Genomic DNA, 23,020 nt, shown 5'->3' on the forward strand with positions numbered 1-23,020 from the left:
TTCCTACTACAAGGAATGTAAACATCCCTTGTGATAAAAAAAAAGCATGACTGGACCGCTTAAATATGAGATCTGGGGTCAAAAAGACCTCAGATCTCATATTTACAATAAAATGCAATAAAAAAAATTCTCATTTGAAAAAAATAAAATACAAATGGCCCTTTAAGAGCTATGGGCGGAAGGACGTTTTGACGTCGCTTCCGCACTGCAATGGTATCCCCTCACTCGTCTCTATACCCAGCAAGGAAGAGGATCCGATCGCCTCCGACGCTGCTGACAGCTCCGGTGAGCGGAGGAGGGCACCGGAGCATGGCGGGAGGGGGTCCTTTCCCGCCGCCGATAAAAGTGATCTTGCGGAAAATCTGCCGCAGAGACCACTATTATCGGAGACCGCCCTGCCGGCCGATGAAAAAGGATACCAGGGTTATGGCAGCTAGCTGCTGTGATAACAAAGATATCCTTCTTCAAAGTTAGGACGTATATCGGCGTGCAGCGGTCCGGAAGTGATTAAGAGTCAAATTTGTGATCTTTCAAGAGTTTGGCAGCACAGCATTTGTTGAAAATCTAAATTATTCACAAACATATACAGACCTTTTCATTTTTCAGAAGACTTTCTGGAGTTCTCACCAGATTGGACATCTGCTGAACTTCATTTTATCTCAATGTTATTCATAGAGACGTATTGTAAGATATGCTTACACAAAGATACAATCTCAACAATAGGACCACATTTTTTCTCCAAGGATTCTCAGATCAGTCTACTTCCATTCAGATAATCTTATTGATTTTCTTCCTGGTTGCTTATATCCTGTCCTTAATGGGGAATGGTCTCATCATCTTGACCATTACACTTGACTCTCATCTCCACACTCCCATGTATTTCTTCTTGAGGGGCTTGTCTGTGCTAGAAATTTGTTCCATTAATGTTACTGTTCCTAAAGCTTTGGGAATTTTCCTGTCCATGGATAGATCCATCTCCTTTATTGGCTGTGCTACTCAGATGTACATCTTCTTTGCAGTTGCTGTGTCAGAATGTCTCTTCCTTGCGGTAATGGCCTTTGATCGGTTCATTGCTATCTGCCACCCATTAAGATATACTTCTGTGATGACCTCTTTTGTGTGCTATCAGTTGGCCATTGGACCATGGATTGTAGGATTCCTGCTCTCTTTAATTCACACCAGTTCAATTTTCAGGTTCCCGTTCTGTGGATCTCATCACATAGCCCACTTTTTCTGTGACATCCAACCCCTTCTTCACTTGGCATGTATCAACACCTTTAAAATCGAGCTGTATATGTTCATTGTTTCTGTATGTGGAGCGACAGTCCCATTCTTTCTTATACTCTGCTCCTACATCAAGATACTGTCTTCTGTGTTCCTTCTACGCTCTAAGGAGGCCCGCCAAAAGGCCATGTCCACATGTTCTGCCCACCTGGTCTCTGTCATCACATTCTATGGCACGGCCATGTATGTCCACCTTCGTCTTGGGACACCTCTCTCTTCATACAAGGACAGAATGTCGGCCCTTTTCTATTGTATCATAATCCCAACAATCAACCCTCTTATCTACAGCCTGAAGAACAAAGATATGAAAGTTGCACTTGTAAAAATAAATCACTTAATTCTCACTACGTCATCTACGTAGTACATCTAGAGACACAATTGCATTAACACTAGACTTTGTATTGCATATGTGATAAAAAATAAAAAATAAATGATGTGTTTAAAGGTTTATTATTATTGATATTTTTGCGTGGTACTATTCTTAAATATTATCAAATTGATCCTTTGATTTTTTTTTTTTAATCAAATAGTTTATAATGTTTTCATACATTATCATATGGATAAGTGGTATATATGCATTAGTTCAAGGAGTTGTCCATCCAAAAGATGTTCTCATCTTACTGCTGTCTTATTACAAACCTTCTTTAACTACTTCAATACCGTACACTTTCACCCCCTTCCTGCCCAGGCCATTTTTCAGATTTCAGCACTGTCACACTTTGAATGACAATTACTCAGTCATGCAACACTGTACCCAAATTACATTTTTATCATTTTTTGAGACAGATAGAGCTTTCTTTGGGTGGTATTTAATCACCACTGGGTCATTTATTTTTAGCTCTATTTGTGAAACAAGACCCAAAATTTTGAAAAAAAAGTGTTTTTAATTTTTTTTCGGGTTATAAAATCTTGCAAAAAATAATCTGTCTTCAAAAATGTAGGGCAAAATTGAATCTGCTATATTTCTTTGGTAAAAATAACCTAAATCGGTGGATTGTAGTGTACTGTAGTCTGTGAAATTTATGGAGTCCACAAGCTATGGCATATACAGTATATTTGAAAAATTGATCAATCCTGGTGTACTGACAACTTATCTCATTTCTTGAGGCCCTAAAATGCCAGGAACGTACAAATACCACCAAATGACTCATTTTTAGAAAGTAGACTCCTCAATATATTTAATAACAGGATGCGTGAATTTTTTGGAAAATGAAGATTTTTTTTTTCCCATAAAATTGTTATTTTAACAAGTTATTTCTCACACACTGCATAATCATAGGTGTCCTTTTATGAAACTGAGATCAGCGGCGATCCCGAGTCTCACCGCTGATCTCAGCTCATTACCAGTTTATGAAACTGAGATAATCAGCAGAGAACATGTTCTCCACTCATTATCTCAGCACAGTGAGAATTCACAGAAACGGCCAGTTTATGAAGGTGCGATCTCGGCACCTCACTGGCGATCTGTGACAGAATTCTCACTTTCTGATTCACCATTTCAGAAGTGGAGAATCAGAGTGAGAAGCCTGAAACTGGCTGATATTCTGGAGAAAGCAAGAAGTCTTTTGACTTCTTTCTTTCACCAAACAGTCAGAGCACATCTTCCCCACCATTATATATATATATATATATATATATATATATATATATATATATATATATATATATATATATATATATATATATATATATAGCTCTATATATATATATATATATATATATATATATATATATATAGAGCTATATATATATATATTTTTTTTAGATGTTCACGTCTCTGGCTGGGTTCACACTTGTGCGATGCGTGAACCAGCGTGATTCCTGTACGGGTTTTCACATCGCACCTACATTGACATCTGTGCACCACTGCGGGTGTCAATGTAAAGTTAATGACACCCCCAGATCATTTCACAGATCGCAGTGCGAACTATGTAATAGTGCAGGAATCGGATCGCATGGGTGTTCACACCCATGCGATCAGATTCCAGTGCGGACCAAATAAAGGGTCCTGTACCATTTTGGTGCAAATGCAATATGGTTTAGGGCCAGTTCCCACTGCTGCGGTGTCCAAGATGGGATGTGATTCGCACCGCACTGCAGTGCAAAATCACATCCGATCTCTGTGCGATGCGATTTCAGCCATACAGATAGTATTGCTAAATTTGCATTGCCCTCGGACCAAACTCTTACAGGACCCTTTTTTTGGTCCACAGCAGAATCGGATCACATGGGTGTTTACACCCATGCGATTCAATTACTGTCCAAGTTTGCAGATAGCACTGCGATATGCGAACTGATTTGGGGGTGTTGTTAACTTTTAGGCCCAGTTCATACTTGTGCGGTGCCGGACATCGCACAGGCATCGCATGTTATTCGCAGCACACTGCCATTCACATTACATGCGATGTCTGTGCGGTGCGATATCAGCTGTACAGATAGTATGGCTGATATCGCACCGCATTCGGTGCAAACACGCACGGGACCCTTTTTTCTGTTCGGACCAGAATCGGATCGCATGGGTGTTCACATATATGCGATCCGATTCATGTCCGAACTGTCAGTTCGCAGTGCAATATGCAAGCTGAACTGGGGGTGTTGTTAACAATGTATTGACACTCCCCAGCGATTTGCATATGGCAGTGTGAACTGACATGCGAGTCGGTGCGATGCAGGAACCCGCAGTGGATTCGCAGTGTTCTCGCATTGCACCGGTTTATCAATTTTTATGTTTATCAATTATGAAATATATTTTAATTTATTAATAAATATTTATACTTGTATACTTTATTAAAATTATTTTTTTAATGATTATAAATGTATTTTGCATTTATATGAATGGTGTATAGCTGCATTACATATGTGCATTACATTCATTTACTATACACCATTCACATTTAAATAGGGACATGTATGATCTTTAAATATTGATAAAAACAATGTTTTTTTTTTATAATTAGGTTAATGTATATTGTGTAGGGGGAATTTAACTTTATTATTTTATTAATATGTTGGGGAATAATGTGTGCTGAATTGTGTTAAACTTTTGTATTTTATGGTTCCTCATACTGTAATCCCGCTATATCACGCGAGATTATAGTGAGAGGAGCTGTTCTCAGGAGTTCCTGGCATTTGTAGATCGTTCCTCAACTCAACATGAGAAGCGATCTACACACCTTCATAAACAGGCACTCAGAGGAGAGCGATCTCCTCTGAGAATGCCTGAGAACTGAAAAGCGGTATTTTACCTCACTTTCATAAAAGGACACCATAATTACACTCCAAAATACATTCTGCTATGCTTTCCGAGTATGAAGATATCACACGTGTGAGACTTTTTCACAGCCTAGTCACATAAAGGGGCCCAATATCCAAGAAGCATCTTTGGGCTTTCAAAGACCCTAAATTACATATCTAATTTCCTGACTACCTGTCACATTTTTGAAGGCCCTGGAGCAACAGAACATTGGAAACACCCACAAATTGTCCACATAATGGAAAGTAAACACCCCAATGTATTTTCTCTGAGACATAATAAGTTTCTTGAAAACATCATTTTTTGCCGCAAGTTTTTGGAAAATGTGGAACGAAAATTAAAATGTTTCTTTTACACAGCGTTGTCAATATAAAGGATGTTTCAAATACAAAACATGAACATAGTTGGAATTACACCCCAAATACATTCTGCTACTCCTCCTGAGTATGAGGATACCACATGTGTAAGACCTTTTCGATATCTGGGCTGATTATGTACCGGACATTGCAACCTGTTTAACACAAAAATCAACCAACACTGTATAGAAAACAATACACTGTTAAGGTCCCCTCTGTATGAGTGGTCAGTGAATATAGCATAGTGTAAATTCACCTACAGAAGTTCCTGTTGATAAAATCCAAGCAGGTCTAACCTACTGCCTCGCAGGATTCTGAACAAAGGGTAACCAAAAGATTACCTGTGCAGTTGTCTGAAGAGGAAGGGTGGGACTGGTGTCTCACAGGAATGTAGCCAGTGGGATGTGCCGAAGGGTCAGTACTGGTGCCAAGCAGACACATGATCAGTGAACAGGAAGATCATTAAAAGTAGAGATGTAGTCAGCAACAGCCAAAAGAATCATCCAGGCAGCAGGCAGAGACATGATCCAGCAGCCAAAGGATTGGTCCAAGCAGCAGGCAGCAACCTGGTCCAAAAACAAACTAGGCTTAATACAGGCAGAAGGCTTAGATCCAAGCGACAGGCAGGAATATGGTCTATAAACAGTTCAGGATCAGTTCAGGCAGCAGGCAGAGATGTGGTCAGCAAATAGCCAATGTACTGATCCTGGCATCAGGCAGGATGTGTTATGATATGATCAATTAACAGGCAAGGGTCAGTTCAGGTGGCAGACAGAGGCAGAGTTGATTAACAGGCCAGGGTCAGTTCAGATGGCAGGCAGAGGCGAGGTCAAATAAAAGGTCATGGTCAGACATTGTCAGCAAATAGCAAGGGTGGGATATTCTCTGGGAAATGTCTCTCCTGATCGCTGCATCACAGCCAATGTTTTCTGGCGGAGAGTCTTCCTGGTAGATAAGGGCTGTGACAATATCTTCTTGAAATTTGAGAAAGGAGGAGGGTCTTTCCATAGACATGTGATAGGTGACATACAAATTGTTAACTGAAAAATGAAAATGGTGAATTGAAATTGTTTTGTACCAGTAGTGGGAACTTCTGGTTGCTAGACAAGGCTGTAACATTTGGCTATTGTAAATAGCAAATAGTCGAAGGATTGGTCCAAGTAGCAGGCAGAAACATCAGGCTTAGGGCCTTGGTCAGGTAAGCCCTGGACACAGGGGTAAAAGCCTCTTCCCACCCAAAGCTTTTCAAAGCTTCCAGACTCCAGACCCTGATCTGGGAACTAAAAAAACCTGGAGAAAATCAAAAACCCTGTTTTCTCCACTCGGAAACACTATTCTGAAGCCCTCCATATATGTGAAATCTCTGTGTTATCTTGAATCCCACAACTACAGTGGCAGGGCAAAAGATCAGCCCAGACAGCAAGCAAAAGACATGGTAGATTAACAGGCTGAAGTCAGTTCAGGTGGAAGGCAGAAATGTGGTCGATAAACAGGCCAAAGAATTAAACAGTCACTAAAGCAATCAGTGCAATTAATAACTACTAAAGAAAACACAAACTTTTAAATAACTTATTAATAACGATAAAATGTGTTGCTGTTTGTGACACTAAATGGTAGTTTCACCCCACCATCTACCAATATAGAAATGCAAAATGTGAAGCGCAACACTTTTTAAAAAAATTATCCACCTCAAAATGTGTATTGATAATATGAAACCTTTGTCAAACATAGAATACATTTATAAGTCCATACACAATAGCATCAGATGATTTACAGTGTCCATCAAACGTTAAAATCCATTAAACACCACTGTGTCTGTATAGATGCTTTACACTCCTGTGCTCTCCCACCACCAGGTGAAATACAAGCTTACCTCCCAGGGATAGTTAACACAGGTGACTCAATAGTCACCACTGCCGTGTATCTTCCAGAATCTATTTGAAGTTTTAGATATTATCATCAACACATTCTGAAGAGGATCAATTTTTGAGAAGTGTTGCGCTTCAATTTTTCCATTTAGATACGTAAATAGGCCAAGGTAAATTCAGGTGGCAGGCAGAGAGATCATCAATTAACAGGCAAGAATCAGCACAGAGGACATTAGAAAAGGGAAAATGGCAGGCTGTCAGAAATATGTTCACCATATCTTCACTAATATCTTAGTGAAGGGTGGCAATGACGGAAGCAGTCTCCTATGCGTAGGCACGGTTGGGAGGGACATTGAGGACAATGAAAACGGGTGTCTCACCTAACTCCCCCTCTTGGCTGCATACCCAACATTTTTTTTAGCCTGTTTCTGTGGGTGGGATATTCTCTGGGAAATGTCTCTCATGCAGCCTGATCGCTGCATCACAGGCAATGTTTTCTGGTGGAGAGCCTTGGTGGTAGATAAGGGCTGCGACAATATCTTCTTGAAATTTGAGAAAGGAGGCGGGTCTTTTCATAGACATGTGATAGGTGACATACACAATGTTAACTGAAAAATGAAAAATGTGAATTAAAATTGTTTTGTACCAGTAGTGGGAACTTCTGTTTGCTAGACAAGGCTGTAATATTTGGCCATTGTAACCCACACCTCTCATGAACTGATTGTAATCATGTATGCACTCAGGCTTTTGGATTGGACCATGTCCTCCATGGATTTCCACTAAGGTGTTCCTAACAATCACTGACTCCCCCCCCTTGTAGCCTTGTGGCCACCAGCTTTTGTGGGAAGCCCTTCTGATTTGTTTGTGCTGTACTAGAAAAGGTGGTGGAAAATGGGAAGTCTTGTGTAACAGTTATCCAAGTAGGAGTGGTATACAATTTGGTCCATTGGTCTTGATGTAGGACAGTCAGTGGGCTGAAGCTGGGTATCTCTCACTTCATACACCATACATGGTGAAATGGACAAGGGACTCATCAACACAGATGTGTTTGCCAGGGATATACAATTGAGCAAATTTTTGGGAAACAAAAGTAATAAGTGGGGGGATTTTGTAAAGCTTAACATATCCAGGCTGATTTCAGGGAGGGCAGAGGGTAAAGTCATTAAAATTGATGAAGCCCGGGTTAGCGTGAGCTTGATATAACAGATGGATACAGTGGCATATGATGAATGGGGTTTGTGGACCAGTAAGCATTCTTTTTTTTAAGACCTATGTTAATTGTGGGGCCCAAAAATATTTTGAATTCCACCACTGTGAAAGGTCTCCATTCAAATGGATGGGCATAAGATGAATATGGGGTATTTGTAATGTATTGCTGGGAAAAAAAAAATGGTCAAGTTCACAATAAATTGTAATAAAATCATCATCGAAGAGCAAATAAAAAAAAGCAATAGGTGAAACATTTGGCCTGAACACCTGGCTGTGTGGTAAAAGGAGGGAAACTAGCTAGCTAACAGTTGCAGGAAAGCCATAATGGATTTGCATGTGCCTTTAGGGGTGCCTTTATGGGCCCTAATTTTTAGGGGTTGACATGAAACCCCAGTCCTAGTACTGGGCCTTTCATCCAGGGGTATGGCGCTGCTGGTGCTCACCAATTCACAAGCATGATGTACAGGGCTGCTGGTGCTTCAGAACTCCTCATCCCAGAGGCACGCATGAGCAGCAAGACTGGGAGGATGCCAAATGATGTCTACCCAAGATAAGAAAGCTCCCTCCCAGGAACCTTTCTGCTATAGGCTGGGAGGGAAGTTGTTAAGTAGAGATTGCATTTCCGAGTGGTTATTGGTGTCTACCAGAGCCTTACGGGGAATGAGGCATCACTCTAGGAGGTAGGACTCCGCAGGCAGGGTGGCTGACCTGGGTGAAGGGTTAGCAGATTTCCTTTGGGCACTTTGGGCTTACCCCAGCCCCCCCCACTCAGGGTCTAGCCCCTGTGGCATCGGCAGCAGTTGCGTGGTGCACATGGGTGGCTCCCTCTCAACAAATGTTGAATTTTGAACTTTGTGCGCAATTTTTTTTCTTAAAATACTGTTTTGTGGGTTTTCCCTGCAAGAATTTCCTGACAGCATTTTCTTTTCAGGAGGAAAGTTTTGGGCCTCTGCATAAGAGAGGTTAACATGCCTCTCGAAGGGCAACTGTTTCCTCTTCTTCCACTTCTATATCCGCAAAACAGTCCTTTCATTGCTCGCAGGTTTGGTCCTTCAGGGACAAAGACTTAGGGCAAGTTCCATAACAGATACTGGCTCTCAAAGCCAACAAGGTTGGCCACTAAGTCTCCCTCGCTTGAAGGGACATCTCCACTTGTTTGGATAGGAGGGACAGTTTCAGGCATTATGGATGTGTGACAGGGGCAGGTAGTGGACAAATGGGTCCAATATATATATATATACAATTGCAATAAAAAGTATGTGAACCCTTTTGGAATGATATGGATTTCTGTAAAAATTGGTCATAAAATGTGATCTGATCTTCATCTAAGTCACAACAATAGACAATAACAGTCTGCTTAAACTAATAACACACAAATAATTAAATGTTACCATGTTTTTATTGAACACGCCATGTTAACATTCACAGTGCAGGTGGAAAAAGTATGTGAACCCCTAGACTAATGAGATCTCCAAGAGCTAATTGGAGTGAGGTGTCAGCCAACTGGAGTCCAATCAATGAGGTGAGATTGGAGGTGTTGGTTACAGTTGCCCTGCCCTATAGAAAACACACACCAGTTCTGGGTTTGCTTTTCACAAGAAGCATTGCCTGATGTGAATGATGCCTCGCACAAAAGAGCTCTCAGAAGACCTACGATTAAGAATTGTTGACTTGCATAAAGCTGGAAAGGGTTATAAAAGTATCTCCAAAAGCCTCGCTGTTCATCAGTCCACGGTAAGACAAATTCTCTATAAATGGAGAGATTAGGCACTGCTGCTACTCTCCCTAGGAGTGGGCGTCCTGTAAAGATGACTGCAAGAGCACAGCGCAGACTGCACAATGAGGTGAAGAATCCTAGTGTGTCAGCTAAAGACTTACAAAAGTCTCTGGCATATGCTAACATCCCTGGTAGTGAATCTACGATATGTAAAACACTAAACAAGAATGGATTTCATGGGAGGATACCACAGAGGAAGCCACTGCTGTCCAAAAAAAAACATTGCTGCACATTTACAGTTTGCACAAGAGTACCTGGATGTTCCACAGCAGTACTGGCAAAATATTCTGTGGACAGACAAAACCAAAGTTGAGTTGTTTGGAAGAAACACACAACACTATGTGTGGAGAAAAAGAGGCACAGCACACCAACATCAAAACCTCATCCCAACTGTGAAGTATGGTGGTGGGGGCATCATGGCTTGGGGCTGCTTTGCTGCATCAGGGCATGGACGGATTGCTATCATCGAAGGAAAAATGAATTCCCAAGTACATTTTGCAGGAGAACTTAAGGCCATCTGTCCACCAGCTGAAGCTCAAGAGAAGATGGGTGTTGCAACAGGACAACGACCCAAAGCATAGAAGTAAATCAACAACAGAATGGCTTAAACAGAAGAAAATATGCCTTGTGGAGTGGCCCAGTCAGAGTCCTGACCTCAACCCGATTGAGATGCTGTGGCATGACCTCAAGAAAGCGATTCACACCAGACATCCCAAGAATATTGCTGAACTGAAACAGTTCTGTAAGGAGGAATGGTCAAGAATTACTCCTGACCGTTGTGCACGTCTGATCTGCAACTACAGGAAACGTTTGGTTGAAGTTATTGCTGCAAAAGGAGGTTCAACCAGTTATTAAATCCAAGGGTTCACATACTTTTTCCACCTGCACTGTGAATATTTACATGTTGTGTTCAATAAAAACATGGTAACATTTAATTCTTTGTGTGTTATTAGTTTAAGCAGACCGTGATAGCCTATTGTTGTGACTTAGATGAAGATCAGATCACATTTTATGACCAATTTGTGCAGAAATCCATATCATTCCAAAATGGTTCACATACTTTTTATTTTTTAAACACGTGTGCAAAAAAGCCACATAAATAGCTCTGGCAGTGAAAGGGTTAAAGTTGAACTCCAGCTGTAAAAAAACAAACACATTGAGAATGAATAGCTCATTGAAAGATACATTAAAAAAAAAAAAAACAGACTTTGTTGCAATTTTCACTTTCGGTCCAGAGGTTGCCTTTGGAGTGCTTCTTTTGAACCACTGGATTCCCTTATTCTCTGATGGCCCAGCATAACTTAATCCACTTCCTCTAATCCCAGGTCATCCTGTATCTGCCCAGCATGTGAATGGAGAGTGAAAGGAGAAGCAGCACAGCTGTCACGTTGCTTTCTTCTCCTATCAGCATGCTTTTGTCATTACATGGGCTAATTTGATCCTTCTGCTGCTTCTTCCTGCTGAACATGGACTACAAAAGGCTGATACCACATCACATTCACATACACGACCTTGGTTTGAGAGTAACTTGGTGTGAGAGTGTTTGGCAAGATAAGCAAAATTTTTTAATAAATTTCGACTTGATATACAAGCGATGTCTTGATATACAAGTAGCGTCATGTCACAACTGAGTATAAAAGAGAAGAGAGGCACCTCTAAAGCAGGCCATACACGGTCGAATTTCGAACAAATTTTCTTTTCAAAATCAGAATGTTCGTTTTTTTGTGATCCAATGATGCCACCATTGATTTTCGAAATTCGGCCGACCAAGCCTTCAATTTCACCGCATGTTGCTACAGAAAAGAATTTTCGTGGCTGGGAATCTTCTTTTCTCTCTGTAAATTTTCTTTTCTTATTACATTTCTCGCACGATTCTCCCATCATTGATTAGAAAATCGTTAGTTTTTCTAAAAATTTCCAACATGTCCGATTCCTCAAATTTGATTGCCGCACGAAAATCGGCCGTTGTTGCAGCCCACTAATGGTGCGAAATTCATACGAAAATTCTTTCATACGATTTTCGAAAGAAAATTCTTACAAAATTCGAACCGTGTATGGCCGGCATAAGTGTAGCAATATGGTTACATTTAATGAAGGTACAACATTTAGCAACTCACATGGTTGATGATCAAAAGAGGCACATCTAAATATGCAGGCATCCGGGGTAAAGCTGTCCACATAGACCATCCTCCTCACCGCCGTCAACGTAGTCCTTTCCACGCTGCAATCCACGAGCGGTTCAAGCCTCGCTTTCAGATCACTATACCGCAGGGTAGTCTTCCCGGTCACGATTGCAGACTGACAGCGGTGAGAGCCGGTGGTGTGCAGGGGTTGGTCTATGTGAACAGTTTTACCCCGGATGCCTGCATACTTAGATGTGCCTCTTTAAATCATCTTTTTAATCCTCTTGTGGAGGCTTCCATTTGTGGATGGACATTTTACGGTTACAGAATTACACATTGCTATAATCTTTTTATATGGACTAAACTGAAGGACTTATGAATAAATGGTTGTGGAACAAATCATTTGAGTTTCCATTATTTCTTATGGGAAAATTTGCTTTGCTATACAAGTGCTTTGGATTACAAGTATGTTTCTGGAACGAATTATGCTCGCAATCCAAGGATATACTGTACAGACAATGATGTATTAAAATGGTCACAGAACTGCATTTGTTTGTGTCCTTCCAACTACTTAGATTTCAGATTCATGCTGGGGTCACGCTCGTGTGAATTGGATGTGGATTTTTCCCCGCATACAATTCTCATGACAGGAGATTGCGGTCGTCTCTCTATGGAGCCGGTTCACACATCTCCGTGGCGGCTGCGGAGCGGCTTGCATAGGGATCCTGTGCCTCTTTGGCTCAGTTTCAAGGCCGAATTCAGGCAAAAATTTGGCCCTGATTCATCCCTGAAACGGAGAACAGGGCTGCACCAGACCCCCTGCTGTGAACCGAATCCGGCAGCAGTGTGAACACAGCCTTAGGCTCCATGCACACTGGAGCTCAAAAAAGCTTTTTCTGTACACCAGATTGCTGGCAGAAAACGCTGGTTGAAAAAACGCGTTTTTAACAGCGTTTTGTACTAGCGTTTATGCGCGTTTATAAAGCGTTTTTTAGTGTTTATGGGCATTTTTAATAAAAATACACCGAAGACACTCAACAAAAATCCCACAATGCATTCCCAAACTCCCACAATGCATTGAAAAAATAGAACGCCGAATGCTAATTAACGAGTGTTTATGAGCGTTTATCAGCGTTTTTTAGCTTTTTTTATGGTCGGAAAAACGGCACTTTGAATGCGATTTTATGCCGTTCAGAGAACAGCCCATAGACTCCACTGCTGATAAAAGCTAGAAAACGTTCATGTGTGCATGGACACATAGGATAACATAGAGGGGAGTTTATGGGCTGTTAAAATAAACGCCCAAACTTTAAAAAATGGTTGTTTATGAGCTCCAGTGTGCATGGATATAATTCTTATATTTTTCCACAATCATTTTTTTTTCCCCCACTGGTCTTTGTACTTTTCCCCATTTTTGCACAAATCTTTCACTTTAAAGATCAATCTGAAGATAAAAAAAACTAAATAGCTAAGTTCAACGAGTAAAAACCTATTGAACCCTAAAACAAAACAAAAAATCATCCAGGTAGTCACAGAGTGTTCTCTGTTATCATTGCGTTAACTTTTTTAAGAAATCATTTCATTTTCTTTATCATTTATGGAAAAACAGAATACCAGACAGGAGTCTCATGACAAAGCCCCTCATCCTTGAGGATTTCCTAATTCTCATGTTATCTGTTTGTTGAGTGTTCCCCCGGAGTACGGTATATGCATTCTTAGTCTCAGTCTCATTTCTTGGTTATTAAGAACGAACCATGAAATGGAGTCATAATAAGCTCTCTGTGGAGAGGATTGGTTATAAGAATGGAAGGGGCAGAATGTCTGAGAGCTCCTTTCCATAGGAGGTGAGAGTTGTGTGCTTGTAGAGATCTCCTCTTCTCAGAGATAGGTGTCTCCCTTCTGTCCCATCCTGGGATAATGGTCGTTCTATCCATTATATTGTCACTGTGATGTGTTTTATTGTACTGTTTACTTAACGAGAAATTAGTGCTGCATAACAATTGAAAATAATTGAGAAAACAACTTTTTTCATTTTTTCATTTGCAAATAATTTGCCCTGCTTTGTACCAGAACATTTTACATAGGAAGAATTATAAGAAAATATTTACTTTTTATCTACAGTAACACTATGCTAAAAGAATGCTTATCAAAATAATGATTAAAATTAAAAAAAAGATTTTTTTTATCCCTTTGTCTAGAGATTGCTTAGAAAATACACTCATTTTTTACACGGTAATAACCCCCCCCCCCCCCAAAAAAAAAAAAAAAAAAAACAATTAATGTATGTATTAGTTTGTTATCTTAATTCCTGCAAAATGTTATTGCTGATTTACCTGGCTCATAGAGTTAACGTAAATATCTAAATGTATAATAATAGCATGGCTCAGTGCTCTCTGTACAGCACTGCGGTATATGTCAGAGCTATATAAATGTACAATAATAATGTGTGACTGTGGGGGACATTAGAGTGTAAGCTCCTCTGGTACAGAGACTGATGTGACTGGCTCTGTGCTCTCTGTACAGCACTGCGGTATATGTCACAGCTATATACAGTAAATAATGTATACTATAGTGTGTAATTGTAGGGGGGGGCATTAGAGTGTAAGCTCCTCTGGTACAGAGACTGATGTGACTGGCTCACTGTTCTCTGTACAGCACTGCGGTATATGTCAGAGCTATATAAATGTATAATAATAATAATAGTGTGTGACTGTGGGGGGGGGACATTAGAGTGTAAGCTCCTCTGGTACAGAGACTGATGTGACTGACTCAGTTTTCTCTGTACAGCAGTGTGGTATATGTCAGAGCCCCTCCCCCCTTTGTTTTTTTCTTCTATTTTTCTCTTCTTTCTTTCTACTACTTCTGTTATTTTTGTACACTTTATCTGATTGTTGACATTACCTTGTTGCCTGCTAATCCGGAGATTGTACCCCCAATTGAACTTGATGTTGCTGTTCGGTATTCCATCAGGTGCATACCTTTTCTTATACATCTGATGCTTCTTCAATGTACCGTATTTTTCGGACCATAAGACGCACTTTTTTCCCCCAAAAAATATGGGGGAAAATGTCTCTGCGTGTTATGGAGCGAATGTACATCAGGCATCGCCCCCCGCCGCTGAAGGCACTGCCCCTCCGGCACTGCCGGCACCCCACCACCACCATGCTAGTACCGGAAGAGAGGCAGGAGAGCGGAGGACAGACATCCCAAGCCCCCCCGTGAGCGCCGTCGGGCGATCTCCCTGCTGGGCCTGACACTTGCTTAGATAGAAGACAGAGCAGTCCAAGCAATGGCAAAGGTAAGGCTGCATTAATGGCACAGGTCAGGCTGCATTTATTGCACTGGTAAGGATGCATTTATGGCAATGGTCAGGCTGCATTTCTTTGGCACGGGTCAGGCTGCATTTCATGGGCACTGGTAAATATTTTAGTACACCATTTGGTTCAGAATATTTTTTTTTCTTGTTTTCCTGCTCCAAAACCTAGGTGCGTCTTATGGAGCGAAAAATACGGCAGTCCACTGACTTAGATGACTTGAAAGTTATGATTCTGTATCTGTTGTCTGTGTCTCCTAACCATTGTCTAACACTATTTTCTGCTCTATATTGTATTTTTTTTTATTTTATTTTTTATATTTATTGAATTTTCATTGTATGAAAAACAGAAACAAGTACATCACATAGAGCTCAATAGCCCTGACGCATAGCATTTTTCACAAACAAAAGTCAAACAAGAACAGGGAGAGGGGAAGGGGGAGAGGGAGAAGGGGGCGGGGAGGCAAATTTACCTGCAAACAGTAGAATGGCATAAATGCCAAACTGAGAAAAACACAGTGACAGTACAATAAGATATAACACCCTCAAGAGTGGAAGCAACATATAATGTAATTACAGTATTTATCGGCATATAACACGCACTTTTTTCCCCTGAAAAAAGGGGCTAATTAGGGGTGCGTGTTATACGCCAACACTGTACCTCAAAGGGGAAGGAGGGGGACGAGCGCCGCCGGAATTCACGAGCCGCCATCTCCTCTCCACTTGGCTCTCACTCAGCTCTCACGTCACACACACACTCCCACCTCCACCTCCGGCATTGGACCAGTGTTCCGTCTATCACAGGAGCTGGTCCAATGCTGATGGCGGAGGCGGGATTGTGTATGTGACTGTCGACTGAGAGCCGAGTAAACAGGAGATGATGGCTCCGTGATTTCCTGCATTGAGAGATGGTGAGGCTTAATCAGGCAGCTGCTTTGATGGGGGAGATTGGCACAGATCAGGCTGCAGATGGGCGCAGATCAGGCTGCAGATGGGCACAAATCAGGCTGCAGATGGGCGCAGATCAGGCTGCAGATGGGTGCAGATCAGGCTGCATTGATGCTCACTGAACATTATTTTGCTTCAAAGTGGTTTATTTAAAAAAAAAAGTTTTTTTCATGAAACTTCCTTCTTAAGTTGGGGTGCGTGTTATACGCCTGTCCAATAAATACGGTAAGTGATGAACTCAGATAATTGTACATGAACAAGAGTAAGTAGCAAGGCTACCCATCAGGGATAAAGGGGGGTGAGGGCCGGTCAGGAGTCCCTAAGAGCGCAAAGGGTTTGATTATTGAGGAGTCAAAGGGCTCAGACGGGGCAGGCAATTTGAGTTTGCCTAAAGAGTTGGTCTTGTTTCAGATACCAGACAGTGTATCAGAAAGGGCACATAGCAAAGGAAAGTTCCTCAAGAGTAAATGTAAACTCCATATATTTTTCGACATATGGCAAAGAAGCGATGAGTGGAGCAAAAGTTCAACACCATGGTATCCAGACTCTCTAGGTTAAAAAGCAATAATAATGAAGGTTTTACAGCTGGAAGGCAAGGTGGTGAGGATTTGATCCGGTTGCACATGATCGTCCTACGAGCTTCCAGTAGGCATACATCGGTCCATTGTGTAAAGGTAGTTGATGCTGTTGATGAAGGTGGGGAAGGTGGTACTTCACATCCAAATAGCCACAGTAAAGGATCCTTAGGCAGCAGCCAAACCCTGTTGACTTTAAAAATGTAAGCAAGCACAGAGTCCCAGTAAGTGGATATAGCTGAGCAGTCCCATAAGCGGTGAAGTAGGGTAGGATACATTGTATTTTGATCATCATATCTGGGTGGTACGAGTTTGGATGTATTTGTTCAAACGCTATATGTATTTGTACTGTAAGTCTGTATTGTCTGCCAATACTTAAAAAAAATGATTAATAAATATAATATATAATACAATATAATAATAATGGTAAAAAAGAAATAACGTATCAGCTCGTCAGCTTCAAAATAATAGCTACGGGGAGAAGGGTAGGAGGCAGTTAGATTTTATTTATTTTACCTAATTTCATTATTTTATTGCAACTAAAAATTCCCATAAACCGCTTGGACTCTGGTATATTGCTCAATGTAGATGTAAGATAAGACGTTAGTCTCTCAATATTGCATGTAGGAAACTGCCTCTTTGAGATCCATAATTAAAAATAGTGGTAATAGTTTATTGAAAATCATTATAAATGTAAAAACTTACATGGGGTTCTGCCAAACCAGAAAGCCGATTTTCTAACCACAGGTCTCAAATGACCAAGAGACCATGTCTGTCCTCAGATGGAAGGATCCTAGGTGTGCCACTGTACTTGCCAATGATGCCGTAGGCGTTGAAGGCTAGTTTGTAGTGGCACCATATGGAAGCGGCGCCTCGCTATGACATCAATCGCTGCATGGAAGAACGAGGCAATAGAAAGGGTGGAGAGATGGCACAGGGAGGCAGGTGGTGTGCGTGGTCCCCGTTACCGTGACAACGTGTTTCGCGCTCCTGTGCCTTGTCAAGTCATGTGACGGGACAGACCAATGGGATGGGAAATACAGGAGAAAAACGGAAGTTGACAGAGAAATGGGATGTGTGAAAGGATTACACACTATTAAGTTGCCAACATCCTATATAATGAATTGTATGGTAAAAATTATATTAACAAATGCTTGTTATTTAAAACCTATTCACTTGAACTCATATTAATTATATAGTAAACAATTAGAACTATATTCAAACAATATTCTATACTCAAACAACAATTTTATAATCATTGGTTAATAATAAAATCAAGAATGGGAAAGGGGAGAGAAATAAGGGGGGGGGGGGGTGACAACCAAACTATAATCAATGGAATGGTAGGTAAAGATGCAATATTTTAAAATATTATATATATATATATATATATATATATACATATATATATATATATATATATATATATATATATATATATATATATATATATATATATATATATATATATATATATATATATATATAATGGATATGGATAATAATAATACATTTTATAAAATGAATCAATAATTATATGCACCTATTTGTGCTACCTATGAAAAAGTAAATAAGATGTAATTTTACATTGCTACACATTACTCAGTGAGAGTTGCAGACTATCTACAAGCATCATTATGCATAGGAGCGGCTGCATTTTGACACATGCCAAATCAAAATTAAATTTTGACAGCCAAATAGTGCCAATAATAGTGGAAGTGGTAGACGGGCAGATTGTAGGAGATACTCCCTAATAATTATGTTGAAGATTTTTAGGCCATATCTCCTACGTTCGAGACCCTCCCATGTTATTATTAGTAGAAGTAGTATTATTATTGTTATTAATATTATTGTATATTGGTGTTTTCCGTGAGTTTTAAATGGAGGTCTTTGACATTTGCCTGTATTTATACACTTTAAGGGTCACTTCTCAGTATTCTGCTTTGGATAATGGGTCAAGATATTGTCCAGTTGGATCAAAAAAACGATGGTGGACTCACAGCTTGTTGTTGTTGTACACTATCTACTATCTATATGTTCTGCGTCTAGTGTGTCTTTTTATGGTGGAATTCAGCATTCCTTGTTTTTTAAAAGACCATTCATAGTAGCACTAATTTGTTACAAAGTATGAAGTGGCTGCTATCTCTGGGATATATGGGATATACTGCTTTTGTGTTGAGTGTTCCGTGTACGTATGTATCATTGCTTATTTGCTCATATTTCAGTTCTGAAGTTTCTAGGCTGAGCACACTTAAGAGTCAAATTTGGTAACACAGTTCATTTGTTACGAATCTGAATATTTGACAAATTGATTTGAAACTTTTAATTGTTTGGAAGACTTTCCTGGCGTTCTGGCCACGCAGGGCATCTGCTGAACTGCATTTCATCTCAATGTTATTCACAGTCGTATGAAAGTACAAATACTGTGAACTATGTTTACACAAAGACAGAATCTTGACAATGGGACAACGTTTTCTCTCCAAGGCTTCTTAGATCTGTCTAAATCAATTCAGATAATTCTATGCATTTTCTTCCTGGTTGCTTATATCCTATCCTTAATGGGGAATGGTCTCATCATCTTGGCCTATACACTTGACTCTCATCTCCACACCCCAATGTATTTCTTCTTGAGGGGCTTGTCCATGCTAGAAGTCTGTTCCATTAATGTTACTGTTCCTAAAGCTTTGGGAATTTTCCTGTCCATGGATAGATCCATCACCTTTTTTGGCTGTGCCACTCAGATGTACATCTTTTCTGCAGTTTCTGTGTCAGAATGTCTCTTGCTTGCGGTAATGGCCTTTGATCGGTTCATGGCTATCTGCCACCCTCTACGATATACTTCTGTGATGAACTCTAAAATGTGCTATCAGTTGGCCACTGGACCATGGATTGTTGGGTTCCTGATGTCTTTAATTCACACCAGTTCAATTTTCCGGTTCCCATTCTGTGGCTCTCATCACATAGCCCACTTCTTCTGTGACATCCCACCTCTTCTTCACTTGGCATGTGTTGACACCTTTAAAATAGAGCTGTATGTCTTCATTGTTTGTGTATGTGGAGCAACAATCCCATTCTTTCTTATACTCTGCTCTTACATCAAGATACTGTACTCTGTGTTTCTTCTAAGCTCTAAGGAGGCCCGTCAAAAGGCCATGTCTACATGTTCTGCCCACCTGGTCTCTGTCATCATATTCTATGGCACGGCCATGTATGTCCACCTTCGTCTTGGGACACCTTTCTCTTCATACCAGGACAGAATGACGGCCCTTTTCTATTGTATCATAATCCCAACAATCAACCCTCTGATCTATAGCCTGAAGAACAAAGATATGAAAGCTGCACTTGTAAAAATAAATAGCATAATCCACTACCCCCTCTACATAGTATATCCAGGAACAAAATTGTATTAGCACTGGACTTTTCATTAGATGGCTGATAAAACATATAAAAAAGAAATGATGTGCTTAAATGTTTGCACATTGCATACATTCATAAATAACATGTTATAAATATAGAACCTATCCTCACAATTTTTTAATCTCATAATTAAAATTTAACTCTTTGATAAATTTTATTGTGGCGTGAGGACAGAATTGCTCTGAGATCTTTTCTGAGGGACCGGAGCTGATTAGCTACCAGGGTCTAGGGAGAGGTCTTATTCAAATGCTGCAACCTCTTCCTTTTCTTCCTCGCTGCTATTTGGATCAGAATGTCTCTATTGAAGGCTTTATGGGCACACCACAAAGAACATACATTTTCATTAAAAGAAGAATTAATTTTAAAGAATTCGGTCACATAGTTGATAAGGTTTAATAAAGACAAAAGTCCATCCAGTTCAACCTGTGTGTATGTGTGCTCATATAAAAATCATATCCCATATCCCTGTATATTGTACTCACTAAGATGCACATCTAAGAGTTTTTTAAACTTATCAATACTTCCCGCTAAAACCACCGATTGTGGAAGTCACACATCCTTATCGCCATGAGAGTAAAAAAACCCTAAAAAAAACCCAGTTTAAACTGCTTCTCCTCCAATTACACTGAGTGGCCCCTCTAATAGAGATATATGATCAACTGCAACTCCATTTTGTAATCTCTCCTCCATTGTGTAATCTCCCCTCCATTTTATAAGCTTGTTTTTAAAGAATTTACGTGCCTTATCTTACACTTCTTTCTCGTTAGAGTTATGCTGCGTACACACAATCTGTTTTCTCGTCAGAAAAAGATATGATGGCTTTTCCGATGGGATTGGGCTCAAGTTTGCCTTGCATACACACGGTCACGCAAAAGTTTGCTGAAATTACGACCACCAAGAACGCGGTGACGTACAACACTACGACGAGCCGAGAAAATTAAGTTCAATGCTTCCGAGCATGCATTGAATTGTTTCCGAGCATGCGTAGGGATTTTGCGCATCGGAATTGCCACAGATGATTGCATTTTCAGATAGGAACTTTTCCCAACCGAAAAATTAAGAGCATGCTCTCAATCTTTTGCTGGCTGGAATTCGGCCAGCAAAAGACCGATGGAGCATACACACGGTCACATTTTCCGATGAAAAACTCTCATCAGTCTTTTGAGGGCCGAAATTCAGGCCGTGCGTACGTGGCATTAGAGTTTTAGACTTTTTTGCTTGAGCCAACTTTTCATTAAAACCCCCACTGTATTGCCCCGTACACACGGTCGGATTTTCCAACGGAAAATGTGTGATAGGACCTTGTTGTCGGAAATTCCGACCGTGTGTAGGCTCCATCACACATTTTCTATCAGATTTTCCGACACACAAAGTTTGAGAGCAGGCTATAAAATTTTCCGACAACAAAATCCGTTGTCAGAATTTCCGATCGTGTGTACACAAATCCGATGCACAAAGTGCCACGCATGCTCAGAATAAATAAAGAGATGAAAACTATTGGCTACTGCCCTGTTTATAGTCCCGACATACGTGTATTACGTCACTGCGTTCAGAATGATCGGATTTTCCAACAACTTTGTGTGACCGTGTTTATGCAAGACAAGTTTGAGTCAACATCCGTCGGAAAAAATCCTAGGATTTTGTTGTCGGAATGTCTGATCAATGTCCGACCGTGTGTACGGGGCATTAGATTCACTGTGTTTAGGATGATTCTCGGCAGATAAGCTATCTTTGTAAATTCCTTTTAGCTGCCTAAACTAATGATGGAAAAATCTCTCTGTAGAAGCCTGGTTAACCCTTAGAAAAGCATGAGTGCAGCACTGACTGGTCTCTGCGAACACACGGAGTAATATGAGTGTTGTACTTGGATATACAATACCAGTATGGAGGTGAATGACTATTATGACATAATTGCACAACATCGGAAAGAAGTTAATAAGTTGCAAGAAGAAGCCCGTAACATTGCACAGAATTGGTATCCTCTAAAAGGTCTAGGATGTTTTGGGCTCGGGGGAATATTTTCCTGGTTAAAAGATATCGCTGTGACCATTGTTATGGCTTTACTTTTCTTATTATTTCTGTATGCATGTTTCAAGCTTATTATGTATTTAATTACTAGAACCAGTAGAACCCATGACCCAGGTGCTGAAAGTAGAGCTTACCTCAGTCTTTATTACAGTAGAAACTCTGTAGTAAAGTAAGTCATTTTTTATGACTTAAGAGGGGATTGTAATAGAGCTATATGATCAACTGCAATTCCATTTTGTAATCTCCCCTCCATTTTGTAATCTCCCCTCCATTTTATAAGCTTGTTTATAAAGAATGTACATGCCTTATCTTACATTTTTTTTCTCGTTAGCGTTTTAGACTTTTTTACTTAAGCCAACTTTTAATTAAAACCCCCTCTGTATGACTTGTTGTGTTTAGGACGATTCTCTGTAGTCTATGTCCTTGCAGATAAGCTATCTTTGTAAATTCCTATTAGCTGCCTAAACTAATGATGGAAAAATCTCTTTGTAGAAGCCTGATTAACCCTTAGAAACTCAGGAGCAAGCTTACCCCTCCCCTCTTGTGTTGTAACTTGCATATGTTGCTATCGATTCTGAATAAAGATTTTAGACTCACTTTGCACATGAAAGCTGCCTGTTGTGTGTGTGTGTCATTGGGGTCTCCAGAATTCTGACGGGATCGCTGTGGATTACCAAGGATGGGTGGTCAGCTGTCCAGTAATATATCCTTTTAGCCTCATGTCTTTTTATAATCCCTGAGACTGAATAGTTTATTCCCTATGCTAGAATCACCATTGAGGTATTTGTATATCACTATCATATCTCCTCTCAAGCGTCTCTTCTCCAGTGAGAATACATTCATTGTTTGTAGTCGTTCCTTGTAACTGA

At 40.3% G+C, this 23,020-nt stretch overlaps 2 protein-coding genes across 2 annotated transcripts; both read left to right on the forward strand.

Moving 5' to 3' along the window:
- The first annotated feature begins 691 nt into the window (after positions 1 to 691).
- Positions 692 to 1,645, forward strand: LOC141147868 (olfactory receptor 10A4-like). Its single transcript, XM_073635035.1, has one exon. The coding sequence runs from the start codon at positions 692 to 694 to the stop codon at positions 1,643 to 1,645; it is 954 nt and encodes a 317-aa protein (XP_073491136.1).
- Positions 1,646 to 19,138: 17,493 nt separating this feature from the next.
- Positions 19,139 to 20,116, forward strand: LOC141147869 (olfactory receptor 2G3-like). The gene has a single exon (XM_073635036.1). It carries the CDS (start codon positions 19,139 to 19,141, stop codon positions 20,114 to 20,116), a length of 978 nt encoding a protein of 325 aa, XP_073491137.1.
- Positions 20,117 to 23,020: the final 2,904 nt, after the last annotated feature.

Source organism: Aquarana catesbeiana, linkage group LG06, assembly GCF_042186555.1.
Source record: "Aquarana catesbeiana isolate 2022-GZ linkage group LG06, ASM4218655v1, whole genome shotgun sequence".
NCBI classification, from domain to species: domain Eukaryota; kingdom Metazoa; phylum Chordata; class Amphibia; order Anura; family Ranidae; genus Aquarana; species Aquarana catesbeiana.